We start from the raw sequence: 26,153 nt of genomic DNA, 5'->3' as shown, positions 1-26,153 counted from the left end.
AAGTCTTTCATTATAAAGTAAGAGGAACATTATCGATATGCTAATATCAATAATCTTTAGGGACTTTTTCAGCTTTGACTACAATTATTTATATTTGTCATTGGTTGTAGCAATAACAGCTAGAGCCTATCCCTGCTGTCACTGGGAGAAGGGTGAGGTACACCCAGGATATAGGCTACATCAGTCTAGCCTGCATTTTTAGGACTGAGGGGGGAGGCTGGAGTACCCGGAGAGATCCCATGCAGGCACCAGATAAAAATGTAGACTCCACACAGAAAAACCCCAGTCAGCTAAGTGCAAACCAGGAGGTGATAGCCACTGTAGAAATAAGCTAATGCTCTCTTTTTCATTTACTTATTTTACTCCTGCTTAAAATATAACTTCACATTAGTCTTTCAGATGTAAAAGGATTTAAACATAGTGGACATGCCGATGTAATGCTTTTCTCACTTTATGTAGTGTTGAGTGAGAAAAGCTTTACATCTATATCTGCTCAAATTATTTTTTTGCTCAAAGGGGTGAACAAAGCACATTAGAAGATGGTGCCCCACTCAGAGGTAAAGGCATGCTCAAAAGCTAGGGGCAAAACACTGAGACCCCTGGGAGGGCTGACTGCTAAACCTTGATGTTACTCCATTCTAAAAAACAAAACAGCTAAGCTACAGCAAAGCAAACTCAGAAGTCAATATATTCTTGCATGAAGAACACAACAAACCAGAAGAGGAGCAACAGTGAAACTAACTTATGAGTTTTGTGTGGAGGCAGAGCAGGACTGGGACAAAAAATCAGCCTGGGAATTTTGAGCCCACCGGGTATTATAGGAAAAGCCATAAAGCCTTTGAATGAAAACAGTGATGTACACTGTCTTGTTGGTATATATGTATCGATCTAATAAACTTAAACTTACGACATCCTCCCGATTCTGGTATTTTAAACAGTATTTAGCAGAAATATTAAACAACAAAATAAGGGAACCACCCCGCACCCTCCGCTTCATGATGCTTAATCGACGTAATAGACTTTAATTTAATGCATGTGTAAAACAAATGCACAGACACCTTTTTTTTTGGTTCTTTCTTCTTTTTTTCTTTTTTTTACAATAATTAAATAGATTCAACATCGATCGTGGCTCGAGTTGGGAGTTCGCCTTGTAATCGGAAGGTTGCCGGTTCGAGCCCCGGCTTGGACAGTCTCGGTCGTTGTGTCCTTGGGCAAGACACTTCACCCGTTGCCTACTGGTGGTGGTCAGAGGGCCCGGTGGCGCCAGTGTCCGGCAGCCTCGTCTCTGTCAGTGTGCCCCAGGGTGGCTGTGGCTACAATGTAGCTGCCATCACCAGTGTGTGAATGTATGCGTGAATGGGTGGATGACTGGATATGTAAAAGCGCTTTGGGGTCCTTAGGGACTAGTAAAGCGCTATATAAATACAGGCCATTTACCATTTACCATTCTTCAACAGAATTGCAGATTGCACAGATGATACCTTCCCAAAGGAACAAGTACTATGGCTTAGGATGTATATTAGATTTAATAGTTACTATATACAATAATGGATTTTTATACATTTAAGATTAACATTTTGGTTGTAAGATTCAGATAATCATTTATTAAAAGCTAGACATTTTAAATGAGAATAAGAAAGAAAGGTATTTCATTGTGACCCCCTTTCCCTGTTAATGCCCTACCTGGCCCCCTGGCAAAGCTTTGCTAGATCCGCCCCTGCACAGTTACCAGCTGTCAGCTACTTAGAAAAGGATCCTGGTGTTATTTGTCTCTCAGAAACAGTTCATAACTTCCCGTCAACTCATTCATGTCACCTAAAAGGTAAACATGTTTCTACATCACCTGTTCAGCTCTGATGATTCAGTAAGGACATCCCCTGGTTTCATCTTCATGTTTCCCTCTCACCACATATCCAAACCGATATCATGACCAGCAGCTTTTACAGCTGTGGCTCCAGCAAACATCAGCTGATACTAGAAAGAAATGCTAAATAAATTCTAATGGCATTCATTTTCATCTCAATACGGAACTTTAAAGTTCGACCTCATTGGCTGTAATTTGCCCAGGCCAGAGTCGATCATGACCAGTTGGCCAGTCCACCACCTTTCAAACAAAAAACATCGGCCCATAAAAATGAAAAATCATCATAGGCCCACCGGGCAATTGCCCAGTATGCCCGATGGCCAGTCCAGCTTTTTGACTTTGATTTGTAGGTTTGTAGTATAGAAAGCAAACAAAATAACATCTGACAAAATAACCGTAAAGGCCGGTTTGGGGTTAAAATGTTTGGTCTTAATGTTTTCTCTACAAATAAATATAAGATTTTACATTTTTAAAAAACAGTTTGAAAAGGTGGCAATATTTGGTGAGCATCTTTACAACAATTTAAAACTCCTCCATGTGGCCTTAGCATGGACCTTATAGCTCCTTATAACTTTCCTGGAGGGGCCCCAGTGCAGGCCAGTGAGTAAAACTATAGGATGGGCATGTATTAGCCTGCCCATCCTTTTCAGGCAATTCTTCTGACCAACTTAAAAAACCAATGGCAACCTCTAAAAAGCCTGTCTTTGTCACCCTTAAACCCCAAGATGCTTTAAAACACCATTGTGCAGTTAAACCTCATAAATTTGTCGCAGGGACTGATTAAACATCACGGGAATTGAAACACTAAAGATTTTGTCTCGGTCCCTTTTGGATGAGGGACAATGGTCCATTCACAGAGAGACACCCAAACAAAAAGAGCATTTAAGGAGAGATGCAGCGAGCTGAGGGGTTCGGCCAGTCCCCTCCATATGTGATACAAGGTGGCCCCAGTGATGCGGACAAAGGGCCAGGTGACAGTGACGATGGGCTGCAGGGTCACAGGACGAGCAAACAACATTATAGGGGGCGTGAAAGCAGAAGACCCCCCTCATCACTGATGAAAAACTGACATGATTTTAAACACTGAGGCATATTTTTCAAGATAAGCATGAGTGGACCTGCTTTCTTGAGGTGGCACAGCAATGTTAAAAAATAGTCACGTATGTATTATATTTAGGATAAGCTATAATATTACAAGTAACATTGTAGTGAATGTTTTTGTATTATTCTCGAGGATTGGTTTAAACTGTTGCCTGAATGCAGACACACAAAAACCCAAATGTGTTGTGTTTATACTAGAAAACAACAGTAAGAGCTCATTTTGCCTTTTTAAATCATTTGTAAATTAGAACAGTTCAATTGTGGAATAAATATTACATTTCTGTATGAGAAGTGAAAAAGGGTTGATGATTTGCCTTCAGTTACTGCTATGCCCCTCAAAAATCACATCATCATCATAATCACACACACACACACACACACACACACACACACACACACACACACACACACACACACACACACACACACACACACACACACACACACACACACACACCAAGGTTTCCAGATAAAGTTAATAGCTATATTAAGACCACTTTCCTCAGAATAACAAAAGTTAATTGTATAAGGGAAAAGCAGCTCTTAGTCCCAGACAACAACAGCGTGCTGTAGAGGGACAGGCCTTAATGTTTACTGGCTATTCTTATGCCAAACCTAGTCTGTTCAGATGTGATGTTTGCTCAGCTTTTGGGTGCAAAATTCGTTTTTAACATTATAAAAGCTCCCTGGGGCCTCTGTCAAGACCTGCTACATTTTTTTAGATAAAAAAAAATAAATCTTTTTTTCTTTTAAGGTTGTTTTTATTTTAGAACTTCACATAAATCTTTACACAAAACCTTTTGTAGGAAAACGAAAACCTTTTATCTTTAGCTTAGTCTTTAGAAATGCATGCACAGGGTACACGCTTTTGGGGCCAACACATAAAAAAAGAAAGAAAGAAAGAAAGAAAGAAAGAAAGAAAGCACATTACATTGTCAAAATATACAAAATATGAAGAATTTTATTAATAATTTTGTTCACAGAAAGACAGTTAAATCTTTAAAAAAGTATCCTTAGAACCAACAAATGGCATATTCTCCCTTCATACTTATATAGCGGCTTTGCCCCTATTCTCCTATCCTGTTCTACCGCCTAATGCAGCTACTGGAACTCAATTATCAAGTCATTTATGTAAATATTACATTTAAAAAGGCTTAAAAATCACACGAATACACCTCGGTAATTAAAAATCTAAAGTCTACAGCAATGAGCCATTTAAGAGAAAACAACATTTAAAATTTTCGCATACGTGCGTAAATAATGTGCAAAATATAATTCGTTCTATAGAAAAAAATCTAAACGTTTAAGTTGCTCGAACATTTACAAAACATTCAGAAAACATTTGATGCCGTTCTAAATGAGTTAAACGAGACCTTTACTTGAAAGAATTAAGATGAACCGAATCACTCCAAAAGTCTCTCCAGGCGAAGCTGGAGGCCGCCGCCACTGCCGGAAAGTGTTGGTGGTACCTTGGAGGAAGAGCAATGGATGGATGGATGGATGATGGATGCTGAAGAGATGTGTAAGCTAAAGGGAAGGGCACCGGCTGAGATGACGGAGGTAAACACCCAAATTTCTCAGAGTCAAGTAAGCATGTGTGAAAGGGTTTCCCGTCTCGGACCAGGATCGGAACAACGACTCTGCGCAACACCGGCGGCTGCGGGATTTCTACGTCCTGCAGTGTTCCTTCTGCTCGACCTCGCTTCATCTTGTAGCGGTGGTTCTGAAACCAGATCTTCACCTGGGTTGGAGTCAGGCTCAGCAGCCGTGCCAGCTGTTCTCTCTCCGGACCCGACAGGTAGCGCTGCTGGCGGAAGCGCCTTTCCAGCTCAAGGGTCTGGGCCTTGGAGAACAAAACGCGGCGTTTCTTGCTCTTCTTGCTCTGCTCAGGCTCTGAATCGAGGGACGGGTCATCGGGCTTAGTTGAGTCAGGAGAGGCCTCGAAATTGCAATCGTCAGAAGCTGTAGAAAAAAAACAGCAAGTTAGAATAAGCATTTTTAAACTGATGTGTCTATCTATCTATCTATCTATCTATCTATCTATCTATCTATCTATCTATCTATCTATCTATCTATCTATCTATCTATCTATCTATCTATCTATCTATCTATCATTTTGAGAAAGCAAATTGTTAAAACATTTCAGGGTAGTCTTAGTTTTTTCTCCCCTTGTTTTTAAATGCGGGTTGTTTTTAAAATTCATTATCACCCATCTCTCATGGCTTTAAACGCCCACTTACACATGCAAAGGCTCCGCTCGCAGTCGATCCATGAGCTGTAGGGTGAGCTGGAAGAGCAAGAGGAGTAAATCGGGGAAGACCGCTTTGCTGCATCCGCATCCTGCTCAGGCAAATCCAGGATGCTCCTTACGGAAAAACTGAACTTGGTCGGTGCAGCCATCCTTTCCTTGCATGCACTCTAGGTTTGTTCTGGCCGATAAGAAGCAAGCACTCAAACCAAATCTATCAAAAAAAAAAAAGTCCACTTCACGCACTGTCCAAACACCAGTGTGCGCGCTGGCCTCCGTATTTACACAAACAGCACTTCATAAGCTGCAAACACAAGGGGCTCGCTTATAAATAGCCTCCTCCTCTGCTGAGTACCTGAATAGCTCGAGTGCTGACACCCAATGATGGTTAGGTGTGAACTGAGAAAAAAAATCCTCAGAGCTTCAAGAATGAGCGAAGGAAACACTCGTCATCATTACCGATTCGTCCCGTATCGTCAAACTGGGAAACAGATAATGGTAATTGTTGGAGCTGAATCACATCTTGGGTGGCAACTGACAACAGAGCCCATCCCATCCCCCCCACACACCCCCTCTCTCTCTCCTACACCTCGCCCCCCTCCTCCCTCTTTTTTGCCCAAACAACGTGTCCAATATTTGCATACAAAGTGAGCAATTAGCGTGATGCCTGCCAGTTGGTTTAACTAATACGCCTCTAATGGGCGTATTAATTGCAGACGTGAGAAGTCTTGACGTTTATGGACGGCGGAGGATTTCCAGACTTTTTTTCCGAAACGTCCTTTTTGGACTAGATGATTTATTATCATGTTTAATTTTTGGGCAAACAGAAATGTTAAAACTTGGTTTGGAAGATATGATTTGAAATAAGGGTGTTATATTATTGACAAATATTTTTTTAAGGTATTTGTATTTTATCGTGTTTAGAACTGCTAATATAATAGCGATAACTGTAACCCAACAGCAGATTTTTACCTAACTTTAACACGAAAATAAGCCTGGGGGATTTTCTGATAAATTGCTGCAGTGGTTGGTCAATTTGTTACCCTTGTGCTAGCCTATAAAGCACATTAATTGCAAAGCGTGAATCCAGTCTCATGTCAACACGATGTTGGTGGTGGTGGTGGTGGGGGTGCTTTTCCTCCTCCCTACTTCTAGTAACTGATATTGATATCCACCCTCAGCCACTTCACCAAGGTGCACGAGGGCCGAGGAGGAGAGTAGTGGTGGACATGCCTCCCCAGTCGTCCTGGGTGGTCGAACGAGGGGGAACACAAATACATGCCAACCAGAGAAGGGGAACAAAGGGGGAAAATGTAGCCCCGCGTCCGAGACCCGTTGGAAGCATTTGTTCCAGTCAAGATTTTGCATTTGTTCAGTCCAGCAATAATGCCTGATTGACGCCCCGGCACAATGTCCTTTAACTTAGCAAGATAAATCCGAGCTTGTTCTGTGTTGTCATGGTTTTGAATGGAGCTGAATGGGATCTGGGACACTATCTACTGCTCTGCGTCTACTGCCACCAAGTCTATAGCTCAAAGCAATATTCAGGACTTGTTAAATTCCATTTAGATTTCCGAGTTCAAAAAAAGTCGCTGACCTGTATTATTACTCCGCCAAAATGCTCTGAAATCCACCTTTACCTGTCGTTTTACACTGTTTTTACGCACACGTAATCTCGTCCATGAAAACCAAACAGTGTTAAGTAACCTTTAAGTGTTTACATCACGCACAAACGTCTTAAAAGACGCACTCCTCCCGAAGCACATTTTGTGTGTACACATCGGCCTCCCAGTGGTTGACAAACAGCAGAGGATTACAGTACTGCAGGTTAGCTGGAGTGGGTAGTTTACAGAGGGCACTCGATTGGAGAGCAAAAACACCCAAAAGCAAAGAAAAGTCATGTCCAAAGAGCGGGAATTTCTTTGACCCAGCAGCCCCTTAATCTATTTAACACCCGCGGGCTTCAGCCAGAGTGGGCTCTCTGCATCTCCCAAGAGCTCTCCACTGCCAAATATTTACTCTGTTGTTCAGCTCTCCATTCCCAATCCCTCCTCAGCCAAATGGAGATTTTTCTCTCATGGTTCTAGTCAGCAGCTGAACTGACAGCTTCCCTAGAGCTTTCCCTAGAAGTTCGACGAAGAGACCTCCTTCTGTTTTCCACCCTGCAATCATATATATATATATATATATATATATATATATATATATATATATATATATATATATATATAGTGACTGTAGAAAGCAACATTTAACATATTTAACATATGCAATGATAATTTTTTGTAAATAACTGTAGTTTTTTTTAAGAAAGCTTAGAGGTTATTCCTCCAGTCAGAAAACGTTTAAGCTTTTAAAATGAATGTTTAATGAAGTCTGTTCCAAATAACATTCTCAAGTCATTTAATCAGTATTTGGTTTATAAGCTCATTTTAAAAAAAGAAATCGACAGAGTGCAAGTAAGACTGTCCTAACCCGGAATATTAGATTTTATAGGATTAATTCACAGACCTGAGTTCATGGATTTGCATTCACAGTGCTTAACTTGAGATATCACTTAATTATGTAAAATTACATTCCTATCCGCACTAAATCCTTAAGACAGAATTTTTGGACTGTACTTTCATGAACTACTAACAAGAAAGTTTAAAGCAAACAAAATCTCAGCAGTAAAAATCTGGAGTCAGTTTGGAATCAGCAATCTTTTTATTCCGACTCACTCCAAACTCATGCCACAGCATCAATAAACCAACTGCTGACATATATGTATTATATTTGTGTCTAAAGCTGTCGCATCGGAGTAAAAGACAAAAACTGCTGAAAAAAAAAACAACAACATTTATCTGATTTCAGTCTGACTGATTATTTAACACCTATGGCAACAATGGTTCCTCTGTTACTTCTCAGTTTAGTGTGGTGTCTCAGCGTAACATCACGCTCCAGCAGCTGCACCTGCTGCTGATGTCCTCTCCTGTAAATACCATTAGCATTTTGGACAGGGGCTGTGGGGGATAATTACTTGGCAGCCACATCGCTCGCGCTGCAGTAAACTGGAGTCTTGTGAGGCTGCTTGACCGTACAGCAGCTGTATGTTTGTACTCGGTGAAAGTGTGTCAAAAAGTATTGTTTTTAAAGACAATAAACCAGTGTGTGTCAAAGACGTTTTTATAAAAAGGAGTTACAAAACTCCTGAAGAAACTAAAAATATACAAGAAAGTATTCTAAAAATAAATAAATAAATAAATAATAAAAATAAAATAAATCCAGGGGAGGCAAAAATATTTGAGAGCACCCTGAATTTCAAACTGACGATTTTAGTGGAAAATAAATCACCTTTAGAAATAAGAATGAAGTGGAGACAGAAACACCAAGAAAAAATGAAGTTAAAAGCTAAATATTCATCTTGATCATTTAATAAAGTTAGCACTGATCATTTATTGACCACTGAAAAGAAACAAACACACCTGTCAGTGCAGTCCTGATAGATACTTTAGCAAACTCAGAATAACAGTTTATGTTCGGTGCAAAGCATGATCAATATACACCTTTTGAAGTCAAGTTGATGGAGAGACCCACATTTATAAATATTTACAAATTAATTGATATATAGCTGAGCTCTTGTCCTGATTATGAAAAGACCGATATACAATAAATGACTAATTGTAATCGTTCTATTGACTTCTGATGGCATTAAAAGCAGACATGTATAAATGGATCCATATGCATTCAGAGATGATTTAAAATCTACAACATTAATAACACGAGTGTTCTGTCACCAAAATGCTTTCAGGCAAGAAAATTCAATTTCACACAATTTCATTGTTCATTTAAGAGAAACAGCATTACTAAAAACAAACAAACAAACCAAGTAAAGTCTTTTTCATTCATGCTTTTACATACGCTTACTTTCGACTGCATGATGTATATTTTTAAAGCCTTCTGAGTGTTGTAGATGCATCTGACATGTGTGATACTTGGTTGCCCTCTGCAGGATTCACATTAAAACTGAGAGGCAGACTCGTCTTAGCATTTTTCAACCAATCACAAGCTGTGGGAGGAGTTTATTTCACTAGTCTTTAAGTTCTTTTGAGCTTAATGTAGCCCCAGCACCCTTAGTATCCCTGCGCCAACTTATACAGGCAAACAGATATGACAGCTCTGCAGTGTCTAATGTTTTCATCTATTTTTACTAATTCTTTGTTTCCTGAAGGGCTTCAGCTTTGTGAACTATACAGCTATGGGGGAGAAGAGACTCTTGCTCTTATTGTCCTTACACATATTTTCCCTTGCTAATCTTATGACGTTATGTTATGATGTTTGCAAAATGAAACTACAAGGAGAATGCAATGCTTTACAAAATACAATACCCATGAAAACAAACACGTACAGCATATATATATATATATATATATATATATATATATATATATATATATATATATATATATATATATATATATATCTTTTAAAATGCATGGTTTATAGATAGTTCACCACCACCATAAGAAATATCAGCTGCTTAACATTTGTTAACAGCTTTCTTTGTGCCAACTGTTCAGTGGGTCTAACAGGCCAGGGTCAAAGGCCAGTTTTCACTCCTTTTAGCTGTAATACATAACCGATTATGGTTTTGTAAGGTGTGTAAAAACTATTGATTTTTTTAACTGACTTTTTATTTTTGTTTCTCCGGTAAATATAGATTATCTAAAAAAGGTCGTATTTCATATACAGCAGAACCTTCCATTTGAATTGACGTTTTTTGTGTGTGTGTGTGTGTGTACCAAGTAACTTGAACTTATCAAGATAAAAACAACTTGGCCTGACATATATTCACACAGACAACCAATAGCAGGAGGGATGAACGCAGTGTTTAAGGAAAGAAATGCAAATAAACGTATACTTGCGTAACAGACACGTCACAAGCATATTTGAAAGTGAAATAAGTTCAGTCTAAACAGGTGAAATAGAACTCAATATAGTTACAATTTTACTAATTGAACGAGCCAATCCAGGGAAGTAAAAACTTATCATTTATCAGGCAATTAAAATTGTATATGTGTAGTATATGATTCTGGTATTTTATTAAAAAGTCGTGGAATAATACTTAAGAAATGTTTGACGTGTTCCCTGAAGATCCACCAGATGGCGCCACTGCATTTTACAATACACAGACTTGCCCAGGTAAAGTGTGTGTTGGCACAGCAGCGTTTGTGACCCCTGCACCGCGTGTCACCAACAAGGACGTACGGTGAAACTAAAGAAGATTAAAACAAATTGGTCACAATTTTGTGTCAACAAAGACCAAATGGAAAGATTTTAAGCCGGTTCTAACTAATTCAGCTATTTGATGCTCAAAAATGTAATCCCTTTACATTATTATTATTAATATTATTATTAATAATAAAAACAATATTTAACTCACTCCACCCTTATCTTCAGACAAAATTTGTTCTCATTCCTGTGTCTCCACAATGCGTCCCGATTAAGGAGGCCTCGGTGCTTCAGTGCTGATATTCCTGTGTAATCCTCTCTTCTTTATGAAACACATCAATCACAATTTAACTGCATGTCCCCAGAGAGAACGATGAAATTGTATTCTTATTTCTACCATCCTTAAATTAACATGTACTTCTATTTTTCGGCGCCAAACTCCAAATTAAATAACAAAAAAGGGGGCTATCAGAGGGCCAGTATTTTGTCAATGTCCACGCTGACATTATACATCTGACTCTCTCCGACCTCTGTTTGTGTATGAGGATATTGAACACTCCGTCCACTCAGTAATCTAATAACACTGCGTAAAAATCTGAAGCTCGTGTGCCCAAACTTGACTAATTGCAGGAATGTTTCCGCGCTTATGCGGGGATCTTAATGGATTAGGAAATTTAATATAAGTCCAGCCCAGGTATGACTCAAGGATTCCTCGTATCTACAACGCATAACATAGCGGTGTGGTCTGTATCAACACCCCATTTGCACTTTTTTTGTGCACAAAGTAATCGGCGCGTAAAAGCGCAATAAAGGTAGAGCTCTCCATTTCCCCCCCAGTGTCCTTGGTACGGGACAAAGAGAGGTCCAAATTAGGGCGGAATGAAATATTTAATACTAATGGATGCCAGGTGCCAGACGAACAGATGTCAAAGTGATGTATGCTTAAAAGTGTCGTAAATATTGTTTCTTTTTGTCCCTCTCCGCTGAAACCCAGGCCTGGCCTCTGAAACACGACTACATTCGTCGTTAACCTGCGTTCGTCCTCATTAAGGCCGCACTAAAGTTACCGGGCCACTCAGTCCTGGAGAAGTGCTAACCTGTAGAAAGACTTTAATGGTGTCACCGCTATTTGGACTGCAAAGGTTAGAATCGTCGGTGCGGGTTATTTTAAAGGCGCCAAGCGATGGCATTATCCTAAAAAACAGCAGTGTCCACACAGTAAAAATCCACACAGTCTTATCTCGTTTGTATCAAACAACTTGAGGGGAAATCACGTCTTTTCCGCTTTAATAACGCGGTGACAAGCTGCTGCTGGACCTCAATTTTCCGAGCAGCGCACGCACACACACACAAACACTATAACTCTCAGCACGTGTGTAGCTTATTGCAGATGTCAGTCGTTTTGGGGACAGTTAGTATGAGATGACAGACCTCCAACCCCTTTGTGAAACAAGAAATCACTGCGTGTCCCCATAATAACCCATTAGTGGTAACTTGGATTTCCCACAGGATCTTACTGGGAACATTAAACCTGGAGCTGGGAACTTTTTTTTAACACCCCTCTGTAACTTTCTCCACGGATAATATGAGCAGCGTGGTGGCTCTGCGTCTCAAGGTTGCAGATAAGAAACTCTGTCTTACACACATTTTTTTTCAGACCACAAAGAGGAAGTAGCAGTCTGGGCGGATTACAGTCAAAGCGTCTCAATCCAATTTCAGCAGCTTGTTTCATGACACAGGGTCTTAAGTCCCACTGGTACAAAGTCACACAGTTAATAATAATAATAATAATAATAATAATAATAATAATAATAATAATAATAATAATAATAATAATAATGCACAAAGACTTTAATTGTAGTTATTGTAATATTATTATTGTATCATTGTAATATGCCGTAGGCTATTTGGTTTAGCTATTACAGTGATCTTTGCGAAATATTGGACATATCAATACCCCCCCCCCCCTCCCCCCCTTTATGTGCTGCCTCTTAATTTCAAGAAAAGATGATTATTACGAATTCATTATTAAAGTCTTGTTACGGACTTTAAATGCGCACTGTTTGGCAATGGTCTTGTGGTTTCTATAGTAAGTGTGTCACTTTATTTCAGTGTCACACTTTCATTCGTCTTGATATGACGGTGTCATCCGATTGAGTGGAGAGTAAAAGGTAAAAATGTGGTAGCTCAAACTACATTAAATGGAACGCATTAGAACGGTGTCTAATTGATCTGATTAAAGGGCTATCAGCTACATGGTTGATGCCTGCTAGAGGATGCAGAACGTAGCCGTTTCGTCATCATCGTCATTTTGAACATCATCATTATTTTCGCATTTGCGGTGGATAGAAAACGAATGTATTTGAATACGAGAATTTCTGTTTCGGTACTGACGATTTTTAGAAAGATTACATCATTTAGACTGTTACGTTAATAAAACGTTATTTAAAATTATTATGAGATTATTTCAGCATCCACGAAAATTAGAATGTCCTCCCATCTTTGAATTAATTCGGTCTGAGTCGTAAATTGATTTGTAAGATAAATGTTAGTGATTTACGTTTGCATCTCCAGTAAAGTGGGCTAATATAAAATTAGATGCACCAATTTTTGAATGGAACTAAAAGACACATGGTAAATAAGTTGCGTTTAATGTTGAGAGTTTCTTTTGCATTTCCACGAGGCTTAATCGAAATCCTGCAACCACACAACTGTTTTAACGGGTTTACAGTTTAGCAGATACCAAAACAGTCTAACAGCCTGAGAAACCAAGACCAGGGAGTCTAGTTCAGCTTTTTCTTTTGTTGTTTTTAAAATTTTGTATAGCTGCACCACAGCCTTGTGGTGACAACTGAGCTCCTCATGCCTTTACTTGTCGAACATGAGGAAATTAAAAAGAAAAGGTGGGTTAGTGACTTCGCTCACACACGAAGCGGATAGTTGTGGTAAGAGTGCCTGTGTCATCCGAATTTATGGCTGTTTTGCTAGTAGCACAGGTAAACAAAACCATGGAACCCTTTCTTATCACTAATTAATTTTTTCCCTCTACCCAGATAGAGGCCTTAAGATGTCGTTTATAACCTATGGATATGTTTTTCCAAATAAGAGGATGAGGCACACCCCATAACTTTGCTCTAAAGAAGAATATTATCGCGTTGTGGGCTTCATGTGACGTGGACCGTATGAATTTCCGTTTGTTTCATTGGAAATGCAAATTGGACGAAGCGCTTACGTTTTTCACTCAGCATGTTACACGATAAGCATTCACAGCTTAACATGTTTATCTGCTGAGTGTTGATGGATTATCATCAGCATTACATCCCAGTGTTCAGTTTTCTGACAGTTTTTTTCTTTTGGAAAAGAAGAAAAGCAGAAGTAAATCGAAACTAGGTATTTTTGATAATATGTAGCTTCGATATTCATGAAAACGATCACAACCACGCCATGCACTTTGACGTGAACTGCAATATAAGGAGTTAAACGTGCAGCCATGCAGTATGTGTGGCTCCCAAACACAGCTGTTGGAGCTTGCGATTCCACTGAAGGCAAATAGAAGAACGGAACTATAAACAAGTGAAACAAATAATTACAATTCCTAAAGTCGTCTTCTTTTTGAGCTCATAAAAATATTAATAAACGGTCCATTGTCTTGCTCTCAAACAGACCACGTTATTAAAGCATCCTGGTTTTAAAAACGGAGAGAGAGAAACAGCTTTAATAAGAAAAACCTGAAGGGGCTCAAAGGCACATCAGTGCAAACAAGCAGAGGAAGTGTTAGAAATTCAAGCATGTGACGTTGTGTGATGTTATTTAGAAAATACCCCTCAAGCATTAAATTATGGATTTCGACGTGCTATGGAAGAGCTGCACTTGCGCAGGCATTATGCGTGCGCAACACCACCGGACGCACGCTGTTTGTGTGGGCCATCAAACGCTGGGGTATGCAGTCGTCTGCTTGGCAGCATATAGAACCAAATAACATGACTCAGTACATCCTGCAGGAGCTGGACTATTTCAAATAGAGCATGTTGGTGTTTTTAACGAAGCATTAATACTGTAGCCTATATACATACTTTTTTTTTAAAGTCTTAAAATAAAAGTGTAGACTGTAACTTTAAAAACCCAACAACAAGCCTACTGTTTTTCAGAATAGACAAGAGGATAAGCCTGTTAACAATCCATCTCTGATTTCACAGAAACCTTATTAGACAGAGGAAAATCATTTGGGTTATGCTCTCTCCTGCAGAGCACAGGACGAAACTCTGACTCCATCATTACGCAATTTGTCTGACAAGTGATGCGTTGCCTTCACTTGAGGTATGAACAATTCAATTCGACACGGACCATTCTGGGCTCGTGAACAGTACAGGCGTGTAGAGTGTGCAAATCGTGCGTGGAGGCTCACTGATGCCAACATACTCTACAGGCTAAACCACTATTATTTACATATTTAGTCTGATAGTGACGACACAATTTTTTTAAAATTTATTTGTATGTGTTTAATACACTCTAGCAGCATTCTTTAAGAATACACTATTATTATTAGTACTAGTTTCGTTTTACCGTTAATAAAAGTACAATTTACAATAATTATTATAAAAATAACAGTCATGATAATTTGCAACAGTTTCACTGACTGTAATAATCACATTATTTTTAATTAATTTATGGGAATTTTTGAACAACTGCGTAAAAATGCACTGTCTACTACCGTTTAAATGTTAATAGTTGCGGTGCCATTAATCAGATAAAGCATGTATTTCGCTAGCATTATTATTATTATTATTGTTTTAAAACGTCACCCGGTTTCAGATAGCCTCACCTTAGACGTGTATTATGTCACAGAAACGGGAGGAAGGTGCATGCCCGTCCGGCCTAAAAAATGCAGAAGATGAAGCAGTTTGGGAAGACCTTTGATCCCTCGCTCCTGACCTTGTGTTATTTCAGTTACCAGAGGCACCCCAAGGCAAACAAGTTGGGCACGTTTCCCCGCCGTAAACATTATCCTTGTTGCATCAGCGGCCTGGGAGCGGAGGAGGGTGGGCAGGTGGGTGCACAAGAGGTGATGCAGCGATAAATACATTTATAAAAACAAACAAAAAAATAAATAAAATAAAACAGAAGAAAGAGTCCATTAAGACAACCCCAACTGGTCTTCTTGTGACAAATAACCGTTCATGAAGGCAAAAACAACTCCAGCGTGGGGAGAAAAAGTAATTTACGCGTTTTTAAAGACACGTCTAACCGACTTGCATTGCCGTGGAGGCACTATAATTTGTTCAGTTTCTGAGTTTGACGCGATCCTAGCAAAGGTGGGAAAGCTAATCATAATATAGGCATCCAGCATCCAGCCTGCAGAGCTGTGCGTGCTGAAACAAATACCGAGAAAGACTTCGTGTACATTCTGGCCCCTCAAAGCCGCTTCGGTGTTTAATGTTAGCAGAGGTTTTCAACAATATTCTTAATTGCACTGCAGCGCAGGGGTGCTGTTTGATGTTTACATGCACACTGATCTCTTTAGATTGTACAGAGATGAAGGTCAGTCATGCACCGTGGCCTTCTTAAAATATGACACGGAAAATCCAAAGCATGTGTCAAAACGGGGAGTGAGCGAAGGCGCAAAATTATGGCGTGTGTTTGTTTCTCGTGTCGGGGAGCAACAAATCTTTCTTATTGCTTGCAACTGGGGTTTCTCTGCAGAAAGTGCTTGCCTGCTGAACATGTGAAAGTAAGGAATATTCCCTCTATAACACACTGAGCTGCAAACGTTGAGCTTGAAGGACAATCGCGTAAAGGTTAAGAAATAAAAGGTAATTATGTTATCACATAAGAACCTTAACAACCTGCATTCCATTAACGCTCGCTGGGCATAATTGGCTAAAAAAATTGGCCTGCTTTGCGCAGGCTAAGCCTAAAGAGACGTGCAGCTTATAATAGAAACGTGAAAATAAATAATTGTTTAAAAAAAAAACAATGATTTGAATTGTATTTTTCTTTTGACACGTGTCCGACTAAAAAAACGAAATAATACTTAATGTCAAATGGGCACAAAATTGAAACCTGGCCATGGTTTTTAACTGTGCCGTGTATTTTCAAACTGCATGACAAGAGAGATTAAATTCTAAAGATTAAACTTATTCGCCTCATTTTCACCAAATCGCTGGAGCGTTTGGTCTGCTGTCAGTCTATGCTCGACGCCTGAAAGAGAATAAAAGAAGAAGAAGAAGAAAAGAAATACTTGGGTGACAAATAAGAAAAAAGTTATGATAACCTTCAAGTGCAATGAGATAGAATTTACAAACATCAACCAGCCAATTACATTACAGAAAAGCAATCATTCATTTCCTGCCATTTCCTTAATGATGCCATTTAAAAGCTTGAGATGAAAGTTAGTGTGGCGGAGCATAAAGCCACACAAAGTCGGGTCTTTGGAGCTGAACTTTTATTTTATTTTGAAAGGCAACTGATTATTATAAAAACAGCTGCATAAAATAAAACCGGTTACTGCTGGGGTCGAAAATGCACACATTTGTGGGGTTTCCCCCTATAAATAAATTCACATAATATTTCAGTTGGTGTTTCCTTGTGATGCTCACAAATAGGAACCTGTTTGTCATTTTTTTTTGTTGGTATCTTCACATCATTGTTGAAAGAGTGAAGATGCGATCCCGTACGGATACTGGATTGCACTCAACCTGCCTAAAAAACAAAGCCATTCATGGTGGCATGTCCCCGTTTTTTGGATAGCAGGATGAGAGGGACCCGGGTGTGTGTGTGTGACACTCTGAAGTTGTCATGACAAACTTCTGGGCCAATGATAATTTAGGTCTGTGCAAACTCGATGGCAAATGGGAGGGTCCGATCCAATCAGCGGGGGGAGAACCCTCGGAAGCCCAGCCTCCTGATTTCAACAGATTGAAATGTAAGCCTGTCTCCAGCGCCGTCAGGAAACAGATCGAGAATTTTGTCTCTCTTGTTCCTTATCGCGCAAGAAGATTTTCTTGGACGCGATTTTAGAAAGTGGACACGCTGGACGCGGAGCAGGACCCACGCAGGAGGCACAAAGCGGACACCGTATTCTTCATTTGCGGCTTTAACACGATGGGTGAGTTCAGTGTTGTATCGCTTTTTGGTTTCTTGACAGGGATGCAGCGATCGGTGCAACTTCTTAAAGCAAGGTGGGGGGAATTTAGCGAGATATTGTCTGTGGTGTTTTGACGGATTAGTTTAGTCTTTAATCCAGAGGATATAAAACAGGGCGATGAGTATTTATGTGGAGGTTACGCACGAATTTTGGCACTTCCCACCGGACATCGGTGTGAAATCTACCCTGCATGAACGACAGCTATCAGCGATCACTTAACACAGTTGATCCATAACTTCAGTTGTTTAGCGGGAGTGAAAACTTTGCTGAAAAAACAAAAATTCAAGTTTAAAATCAAATGTGCAAATGTGAGAAGGTTGATTTTTTTCCCCCCCCCCGTCGTATATAAATAACAAAAGTTGAAATATGTTGACTGAGACACAAATAAACTATCAGCATATCTGCTGAAATTCATATCTGTAATATAAGCATATATTATTTAAATATTCTGTTATATTATAAATAAGGGGTCGTTAGCAGTGTGGAGGGCCTTGGGTTGGTTACCTAATCGCTGTCTCACTGTTGTGCCCTTCTGTGTGTTTGTTTTTGACACCAGAGCCTGCCTTCGGTGAAGTGAACCAACTCGGTGGTGTTTTCGTAAACGGCAGGCCGCTCCCCAACGCCATCCGGCTCAGGATAGTGGAGCTGGCCCAACTCGGGATTCGACCCTGTGACATCAGCAGGCAGTTGCGCGTGTCCCACGGCTGTGTCAGCAAGATCCTGGCTCGCTACAACGAGACCGGCTCCATCCTCCCGGGGGCAATCGGAGGCAGCAAGCCGCGGGTCACCACACCCACCGTTGTCAAACACATACGGACATACAAGCAGAGAGACCCGGGGATTTTTGCCTGGGAGATCCGGGACAGGCTACTCGCTGATGGGGTTTGCGACAAGTTCAACCTGCCCTCCGTTAGCTCCATCAGTCGGATCCTCCGAAACAAGATTGGGAATCTGTCCCAGCAGAGCCAGTATGAGTCGGGCAAGCAGGCGCCTCATCCACCGCCACAACCAACGTTACCCTACAACCACTTATACTCATACCCGACGTCCAAAGTGCCCACTCCCCCTGGCATGCCCACCCTTCCCGGACACATGGCCATGCACAGGATATGGCCTTCCTCGCACTCTGTAACTGATATTCTGGGGATACGGTCTATTACAGAGCAACAAAGTAAGCATGGCTGCATGGAGGGCGGTTACATTTGTTTATTGCACCACATATAACCAACTTTTGAAGGGGTTTTGCACGCAAGAGTGCGAATGTGTGTGTGTATGTGTGTGTGTATTTGGAATAAAACCGGCACTTGTGTTTTTTTTCTCCCTTTGAGTTAGTGTAATTGTTTTTAAAGGCCTCCAAAAGTAACTATTGGAACGTTATAAACCCACAGGCCTTTTTGGAGAGAGAAAGCTTAAATGCCATTTGACCTGCCTGCTGATATTGATTTTAAAAGGAGGCAGGTTAGTTCAGAAACAGATGGTCCAGCTTGCAAGAATAATTAAGAGGCGGATGTGGAATATTAGAGGGACAGCGGAGGGAAAGGCGGTGAGACGAAGTGTATCAAAATGAGGTGTGCTGAATGTTTGCCATGACTTGGAGCGAGTCGTTTTGTGCAGAACTGTGCATTCAGCGGTTTGCCCGATTCAGGCCTCAAATAAGTATCTCGCATTAGAATGCGTTTTCTGCTGCGTGGGTTGTGTTTTGTCCACATGCAGGTAGGCCCAGATAACTTTGCCTTGTACTCAACAAAACCGCAATTGTTTTGGAAACAGTGAAACAGGATCCAGCATAAATCAGTGCTAATGGTCGGCTCGGTGGTGTGAGAGGGCTTCTTCTAAGAGCTTGTTTTCCAGTGGCAGGAAGGGAAGTGTTGTCAGTCCATTGCCGCAATCCTGTTGCTGTCAGGATTCAGGGCTGCCATGCAGAAACACGCCCCGGCCTCTTCCACTTCCACCGCCATGCAAAGCTTCACTCGAGCAATATAAATAACATAAATGTAAAGCAGATATCCACGAAAGCTCACGGGGTGGGGGTGGGTGGGGGGAGAACAGTGTTTTGAGGGGCTGCCTTTATAAACAATTTATGCATTTCTAAATTATTAGCAGATGCTTGTGGCAGGTTTTTGAACGCTGAGTTGAAGTTTTTAGTACATTTAGTAAAGTGAGAGATTTGCCACATACTTTTTTAAAATGGGTTTGGAATTAATGGAAATGATAGGAAATAAAATAAAATAAAACACGTGCACGGCTAAAAATGTAAAATATTAGTGGCTTTGTCTAGGGTAGTTTTTATTTTTACGCACACGGACAACACATTCAAAACTCCCGAGGGTTGATAAAGTCGCAGAGTGTTATAATATTAATATGTGCCGCACGCAGTTTGTTTACAGCTCTTTGTCGAAATTGTTGTGATGGCTTCTCTCACAGTAAACAACGGGGAATCTATGTAGTGTGCCCATCATGCACAAGAAGGAGACGATGAAAGTCAATTCAATTTGTCTCCGACAGCGAGACAATTTTTTTTTCTCTAATATCCTTGACCCAGAGAGAGGGAGTCGCTTTAGCCATAACTTAAAAAAGAAATGGATTAAAAAAAAAAAACCCAACTACATTTAGTCCCATGTATTCTGAGCACATTTTCTTTACGACGAATAAAATAAATAAATACATAATTAAAAATATGACAGATAATTTCACCTTTGTGTTAGGTTCTCATTCACAGCCCTAAAGAAAAATATAAATTTACGACAAAAGGCAATTATCAGGCAAAAAATACTTTCCCCAAACTTTTATTTTCAGAAGAGATTATCTCAATTTCAGACATCTGGAAAATTTTTGAAAAAAATAATACAGAGTCTAGGTTTCATACACTTGAAACTCGGCTGAAATACAGTACATCGGATAATAGATAATACAAAGATAATTGTTTAATGGCTCAAGGAAACATTTAAAGAAGCATTACGCACAGGAAAGACCTTCAACCTACGTGCTATTCATACCTAAATTGACAAATAATCAGTTCAGAATGTCACAGGGTTTATTGTCTTGTGCAACCTGGCTAACCTGCGGTTAACGGATGCATGAATCACAGCAGCGGCCTGTGCCGGTCTTTTTTCCCCCTAACCTTAGCACAGTCTCCTCCTGACCGCCCTCTCTTCTCTCTTTCTCTTTTGCCCCCCTCCCAGTTAGTGACAGTCCATCCTTTCCCAGCACCAAACTAGAAGAATGGAGCGCTATTAACAGGACTAATTTCCTACCAGCAAGCTCTCCACTAGTCAATGGCGTGGATAAGGCGCATTTAGAACCTGAGGCAAAATACACACAGGTAAAAAAGTGGAAATCTCAATTTTTAATTTTTTTTTGTTTGTTTTTTAATCAGGAGTACAGAAAGAGCGAAAAGAGTGTAGGCTATTAATCTACTTGCAGACTTGAGTATTCTTCTATTTTAACAGTTAGCATGGAAACTTCCCATTTCACAGCATTAATGCGCTCCTTCTGCTGGCTGGGGTGCATTTTTATTTCACTCTCTCTTCTCTTTTTTTTATTCTGGCTTTACAAGGGGCAGTTCGTTTAGGCCCTGCTGCTTGGTCAGTGCTTTTATGGATGATTACAGAGCAGATTATTTAACAATAAGCACATCACAGGGGGTTTAAATAGCCTAGTTATTATTAACTTTTAGGATTTTGAAAATTAAGTGTAGCGTGCTTCACACTCGAGACAATGGCTGGACCCCTGAATAAGAGCCAGTTGCCTCCTGTTTTCGTTTCCCTGGTAAATTATACAGTATTTGAATTGGCTGGTTTTAATGCTGTAGCCTAGTCAACGACAACCATCATCCCGTCATTTGTCTGTGAGTTTTAAAGTAGGCTTTGGGATATTGTTGTGTCCTTAATGGCAGTCCTGCAGCTCTAAGCGTCCGGTGCATTCGTTATTTTGCTGGAGCGGTTAAGTCCACGCTAAAAACGCCGACTCAAACATACAATAGTGAAAAATTAATACACGAATCGTTACTGACTTTCATGCAACTTAAGATGTTTTTCGTTTTATTTCCTAATGTTATGTAGCTTTAATAAAATGTATATGGCCAAACTCAATAAGCTGCAAGTCTGAAAGTGATTGGATAGATTTTTATTCAGCTTTATCTCCGCTTTTCTATCTAAAACTAACGCAGGTCTACACACCACTCATCGCAGGCCTTTAATGTCATTTCCCTCCCAAATCACGCTTGTGTGCGCATGCTTTCCTTTTCTTCTTTTATTTTGAAAGGGCTTGTGATTCTGGTCACTGACAGAAAACGTTTCCATGCACATCATTTATTTTGCTACTTTATCATGGGGGGCTTTTCATTCTCATTATGAAGGAAAAAAAAAAGATTGAACCGATGCTGGAAGATTAGGAGCGCTCAAAGTGGACGCACAATAACTGTCTGAGCGGTTAGCCAAGCAGCTATACAAAAACAGAAGTGAGCCATTAAATGCAGAAAATAACAACTCCATAAATTACACAGTTTATTGCATGAAAAACAAAGAATGGCGAAGCAAGAACTGTTCCACCAAAACACTGAGGATTAAAATGTGCCCCATCACTCCGATTTTATACATGCAGACTCTGCAGCCTGCTAAGATCTAATGTGACTTTAGACTTTGTTAAATTTGTGTTTGTCAGACAGGCTGAGACGCAGGGAAAGTGCGCGGTCTTGCCAGGATCGTGTTCAAACAAGATGGCTAAACAACTTTGTATCTATCAAACTACAAGTCACTTTTTACCACCAGTTTCAAAGCACGATCTTTCTTGCAGCAGCAGGGAACTTGTTGTTTTTGGTTTTCTTTTTTAATTTTTCTAAAGGTTGACTTTCAGCTAAGAAAACTAACTAAACCTGGCCAATGAAAACCTTTGACGGCTTTACATTTCTGACAAATTTCCTAACACCTATTTTTCCATAAGGACCAAGACCGCGGCTAGAAACCTTTGGCCTCTGCTCTGAAGGCAAAGCGGGCAGATGCACCCGTGTGTGCTTCTCTGCAAGATTGCGAGCATCATTAACACAGATTAAGGTTAAATCACGAACCGCGGCTCGGAGTTAATGCAAAAGTGTTTTAAAAACGCTTGAAAGAGGCGAAATGTTTAACAAAACATAGCCTACATATTATATATATCTAAAAAAAATATTTAAAATTTGTACTCTCTAGAAATTTAACAAAAAAACAAACAAACAAACTCGTAAATGTCCTGAAGTTTAGTTTAAATTATTTGTTTAAAAAAGAAATACAGGGATTAGAGCAGCAGTAAATTCGCTAAAGTATTTTGTCGCATAGTCGACCAAATACACCAAGTGTTTTATTTATTTTTATTATTATTCATAACAATGAAACACTTTAATGTTATTATTATTAATATGAATTTTAAAACTTTTTAATAGTAATGTTAAAGTAAGTACAAGTGATGTAATTCAAGTTTAAAAACGTTTTATATATACGGAGGGCGGAGGATGAAAGAACAGGTCCGCCTTATAAATTATACAATCAGATACAAGATCAGTCCCATAAATTCGCCTTTTGTATACTCGTTTGATTTTGTTGACTTTGTGTCAGACAGGTGTTGATTCAACTATGTGGTCGTTCCGGAGGCTGCAGTTAGTTGTGTTCTTGCAGTAGTCAGTTGCGTAAAACTGAAAGGGAGTTTCTTTTCTTTTCTTTCTCTCTATATACTATATATCTATATCTATGTTATATCTATACCTATAGATAGATAGACATTGCCATGAGCCGAATGTGTGTCTGTATGTATAAGTATACCATGTGCAAACACTAGGCTGTGTGTAATATATGATGTTTTTCAAGAGTGGAAATGTGTTAATTTTGGGGAAACTGTTTAATTACATTTGTTGATTTAAATTGGAAAAAAACAAGAATAATATAATGGGCTGTCTGTACAGGACTTAATGAAATACATTTCAGTATATTTGAGTGAAGTTATGATACAAAACACCCGCATACTCATACACACATGGTCAGACACCCACAAACAACTGCCCCAGACACCCACAGCCACCCAGTACAGACCCACAGACACCTGCAGGCCCAGGCCCAGGCATGCACACACACACACACACACACACACACACACACACACACACACACACACACACACACACACACACACACGCAGTTTTTTCTCTGTACTTGTGTTTTTATAATCACTGCAAATGCCAGTTAGGAAGATAATTTTTCATATCTCTTTTAAGATAGTTGCCAGTGACTTTGTCAGTCAAGCAAATCTATGAAAATAAGTGAGAGGAACAGAAAAGATCCCAGTTGTATAGAAATAATTCTCAGTAGTCCGGGACCACCCAGGAACAGAAATTCTGCCTCCCTGCTGAAATGCTTTGGTGAATTCCTCAAGTTAAGTCCTGTCGCTGTGCCAGAGAAGCAAAGCCCATTCCTGGTTCGAACCATGATATTTCCCCTGTGCGTGCCTTTTCCCTCTCAGTCTGTCATGACATCCTTTAAGTGCAGTTTATCAGCAACACTGGTGCAATGTCCACTTTTGAGTTGAAAACAAGCTCCATATAGTGCACGTATGCTTCCCGAAACTGGGAAAATATTTATTTTCATGTGGTAGCTGTGAAGTTAGAATTAAGCTCTCTGCTGTTTATAATTCAACCAACATCACTTTCACTTTCTTCTACAGCTTGCCCCAGTTTTTCTTTCCTTTTCTAATTACAGCAGCTGCTTTTGTGTGTTTCCCTGGGATGGGCAGAAATTTTTTGAACTTATTACAGTCCCTATTTAGGAAAATGTCTGTGGCAAACAATTTCTTTTTGATCATTTTTTAGAAAAGGAAAATGACTAATGATGAAATGAGTTATTAGTGACTTTTTAAACCTATAATTAAGAGGCTCTTATCTTAATCTTATTTTCCCCTTTCTTCTTTAAATCCCAGATGCCGAATGGCTTGCCCACAGTGAACAGCTATGTCACAGCACCCAGCATCCCTCCCTACCACCCTCCCACCCAAGTGTCACCCTACATGGGGTACAGCGCCACCACGTCGGCCTATGTGACCGGACCCACGTGGCAGCCAGCCAGTGGCAATGCTCTATCTCCCCACAGCTGTGACATTGCCACCCCGCTGGCCTTCAAGAGGATGTCAGCCAACCGTGACGCCATCCACCCAGTCGCCGCCTCGGTGCTGTGAAGTCAACTCCACAGACTGATGGGAGAAAGGGGGGTGGGAGGGTATGAAGGGGAGTGGGTTGGGTGAGAGACGGAGAGGACATTCAACTCCAAGTCTGTCCGTGGTGGCAACTGTTTTCCACTCCCACTGCCAGCTTTCTATGAAGGACTCGGCCCCAGGACTCATATCTGCGCCACTGGGTATATGATGCCCCTCCGAGCTAAGCGCAGTCAGACCAAAGACACACAATGAATAAAAAGCCTGTCAGTTTTTACAGCAAATGTGTTGTCTAAAAGTACTTGCAGGACAGGTGTTCCAAAGACTGACATATGACTGCTACACCACCCATCAACATAATTCCTCTCAGATTCTTTACTGCACATCTGCAAATGTCTCTGGGCAAAATGGGGTAATGTATAACTTCATGAATACAGAATCAAAGAAAAGGGAAAAAAAACTTTACATTAGTGTTTCAGGGTGCTTAATAATAATAATTGCTATTGTTTTTTTATGTTTGTATGCTTTTTGTTTATGATTTGATAAAAGTAACTCTGTTATGGAGCGTTGTTTTCCACTTCTCTAAAAGTGTAGCCTATGCAAGAGCTTCAAAGGGAAGTTTATTTATTAGATTAAAGGTACGTTGAATGAAGTGCAATTAGTCTTACAGAAAGCATGGACATCTCCACGCACATTTAGACAGAATTGGCATTGGGCACATTGGAGTCTAGAGCATTAACATAATTAATTGTCAAATGTTGCACAATGAAATTGAATGTATCTTATTAAATTGTTTGGCTTTTATTGGTCTTCGTGGAGTTTTCTGGCTGTTTGGGGATTCCTCAACACTTATTATTCGGAGAACAGAAAACAAGTGCACCATCACAGCTAAAAATATTTCATCTCTTTTTCTTCCAGCTATTCTAGACTCAGGGCATTGTGGCCTACTGGCCTGTTTTACATGAGCAGGAAACTGCTTTCCATAAAAGAAAAAAAAAAAAAAGACGTGTGCACGCTGACAAGGCCTGTATTTTCTATTACCATGCGTCATGGCTCACTAGGAAACTTCATCAGAAATGCTTTGGGAGCACGAGTGTTTGCGACCACTTGAAGCAATTCTTTGAAAGTCCTTTGGCCATTAAAAATGGGTACATGTCTTCTCACCTCATTACATTTAATGCGGTCCTTTCTGTAAGCATAAAAAATTATACCTGTGCATTAGAGTGACAAAAACACAATTTGAGTAATTTGGGTTCGCACTATTTTAACAGATTATTCCCATAAAAATTATAAATAAAAATAAAACACAAATGAATAAAATGTGCAAAACATAAGAGAATTTTGGACATTTCCCACTGCAACCAAACTGAAAAAAAGTCAAAATGCAGTGTATATTTATACTTTGAAACATAGAA

At 39.9% G+C, this 26,153-nt stretch overlaps 2 protein-coding genes across 2 annotated transcripts; one reads left to right on the top strand and one right to left on the bottom strand.

Annotated features, from left to right (window-relative positions):
* Positions 1 to 4,187: 4,187 nt before the first annotated feature.
* On the bottom strand, positions 4,188 to 5,365 carry nkx2-9 (NK2 homeobox 9). Its single transcript, XM_085442069.1, has 2 exons — positions 5,206 to 5,365; positions 4,188 to 4,927 (listed from the first exon to the last, which is right to left on the bottom strand). The coding sequence occupies exons 1-2, from the start codon at positions 5,363 to 5,365 to the stop codon at positions 4,341 to 4,343; spliced, it is 747 nt and encodes a 248-aa protein (XP_085298195.1). The 3' UTR covers positions 4,188 to 4,340.
* An 11,989-nt stretch (positions 5,366 to 17,354) lies between these two features.
* On the top strand, positions 17,355 to 25,547 carry pax9 (paired box 9). Its single transcript, XM_085442520.1, has 4 exons — positions 17,355 to 17,529; positions 18,125 to 18,739; positions 20,751 to 20,890; positions 24,508 to 25,547. The coding sequence occupies exons 1-4, from the start codon at positions 17,526 to 17,528 to the stop codon at positions 24,760 to 24,762; spliced, it is 1,014 nt and encodes a 337-aa protein (XP_085298646.1). The 5' UTR covers positions 17,355 to 17,525; the 3' UTR covers positions 24,763 to 25,547.
* The last annotated feature ends 606 nt before the right edge of the window (positions 25,548 to 26,153 follow it).

This window comes from Copadichromis virginalis, linkage group LG19 (assembly GCF_057382275.1).
Source record: "Copadichromis virginalis isolate Kocher_CV1m ecotype Utaka linkage group LG19, C_Virginalis_male_GT1.1, whole genome shotgun sequence".
Classification (NCBI taxonomy): Eukaryota; Metazoa; Chordata; class Actinopteri; order Cichliformes; family Cichlidae; genus Copadichromis; species Copadichromis virginalis.
This window is presented reverse-complemented; position numbering and strand designations above follow the sequence as displayed.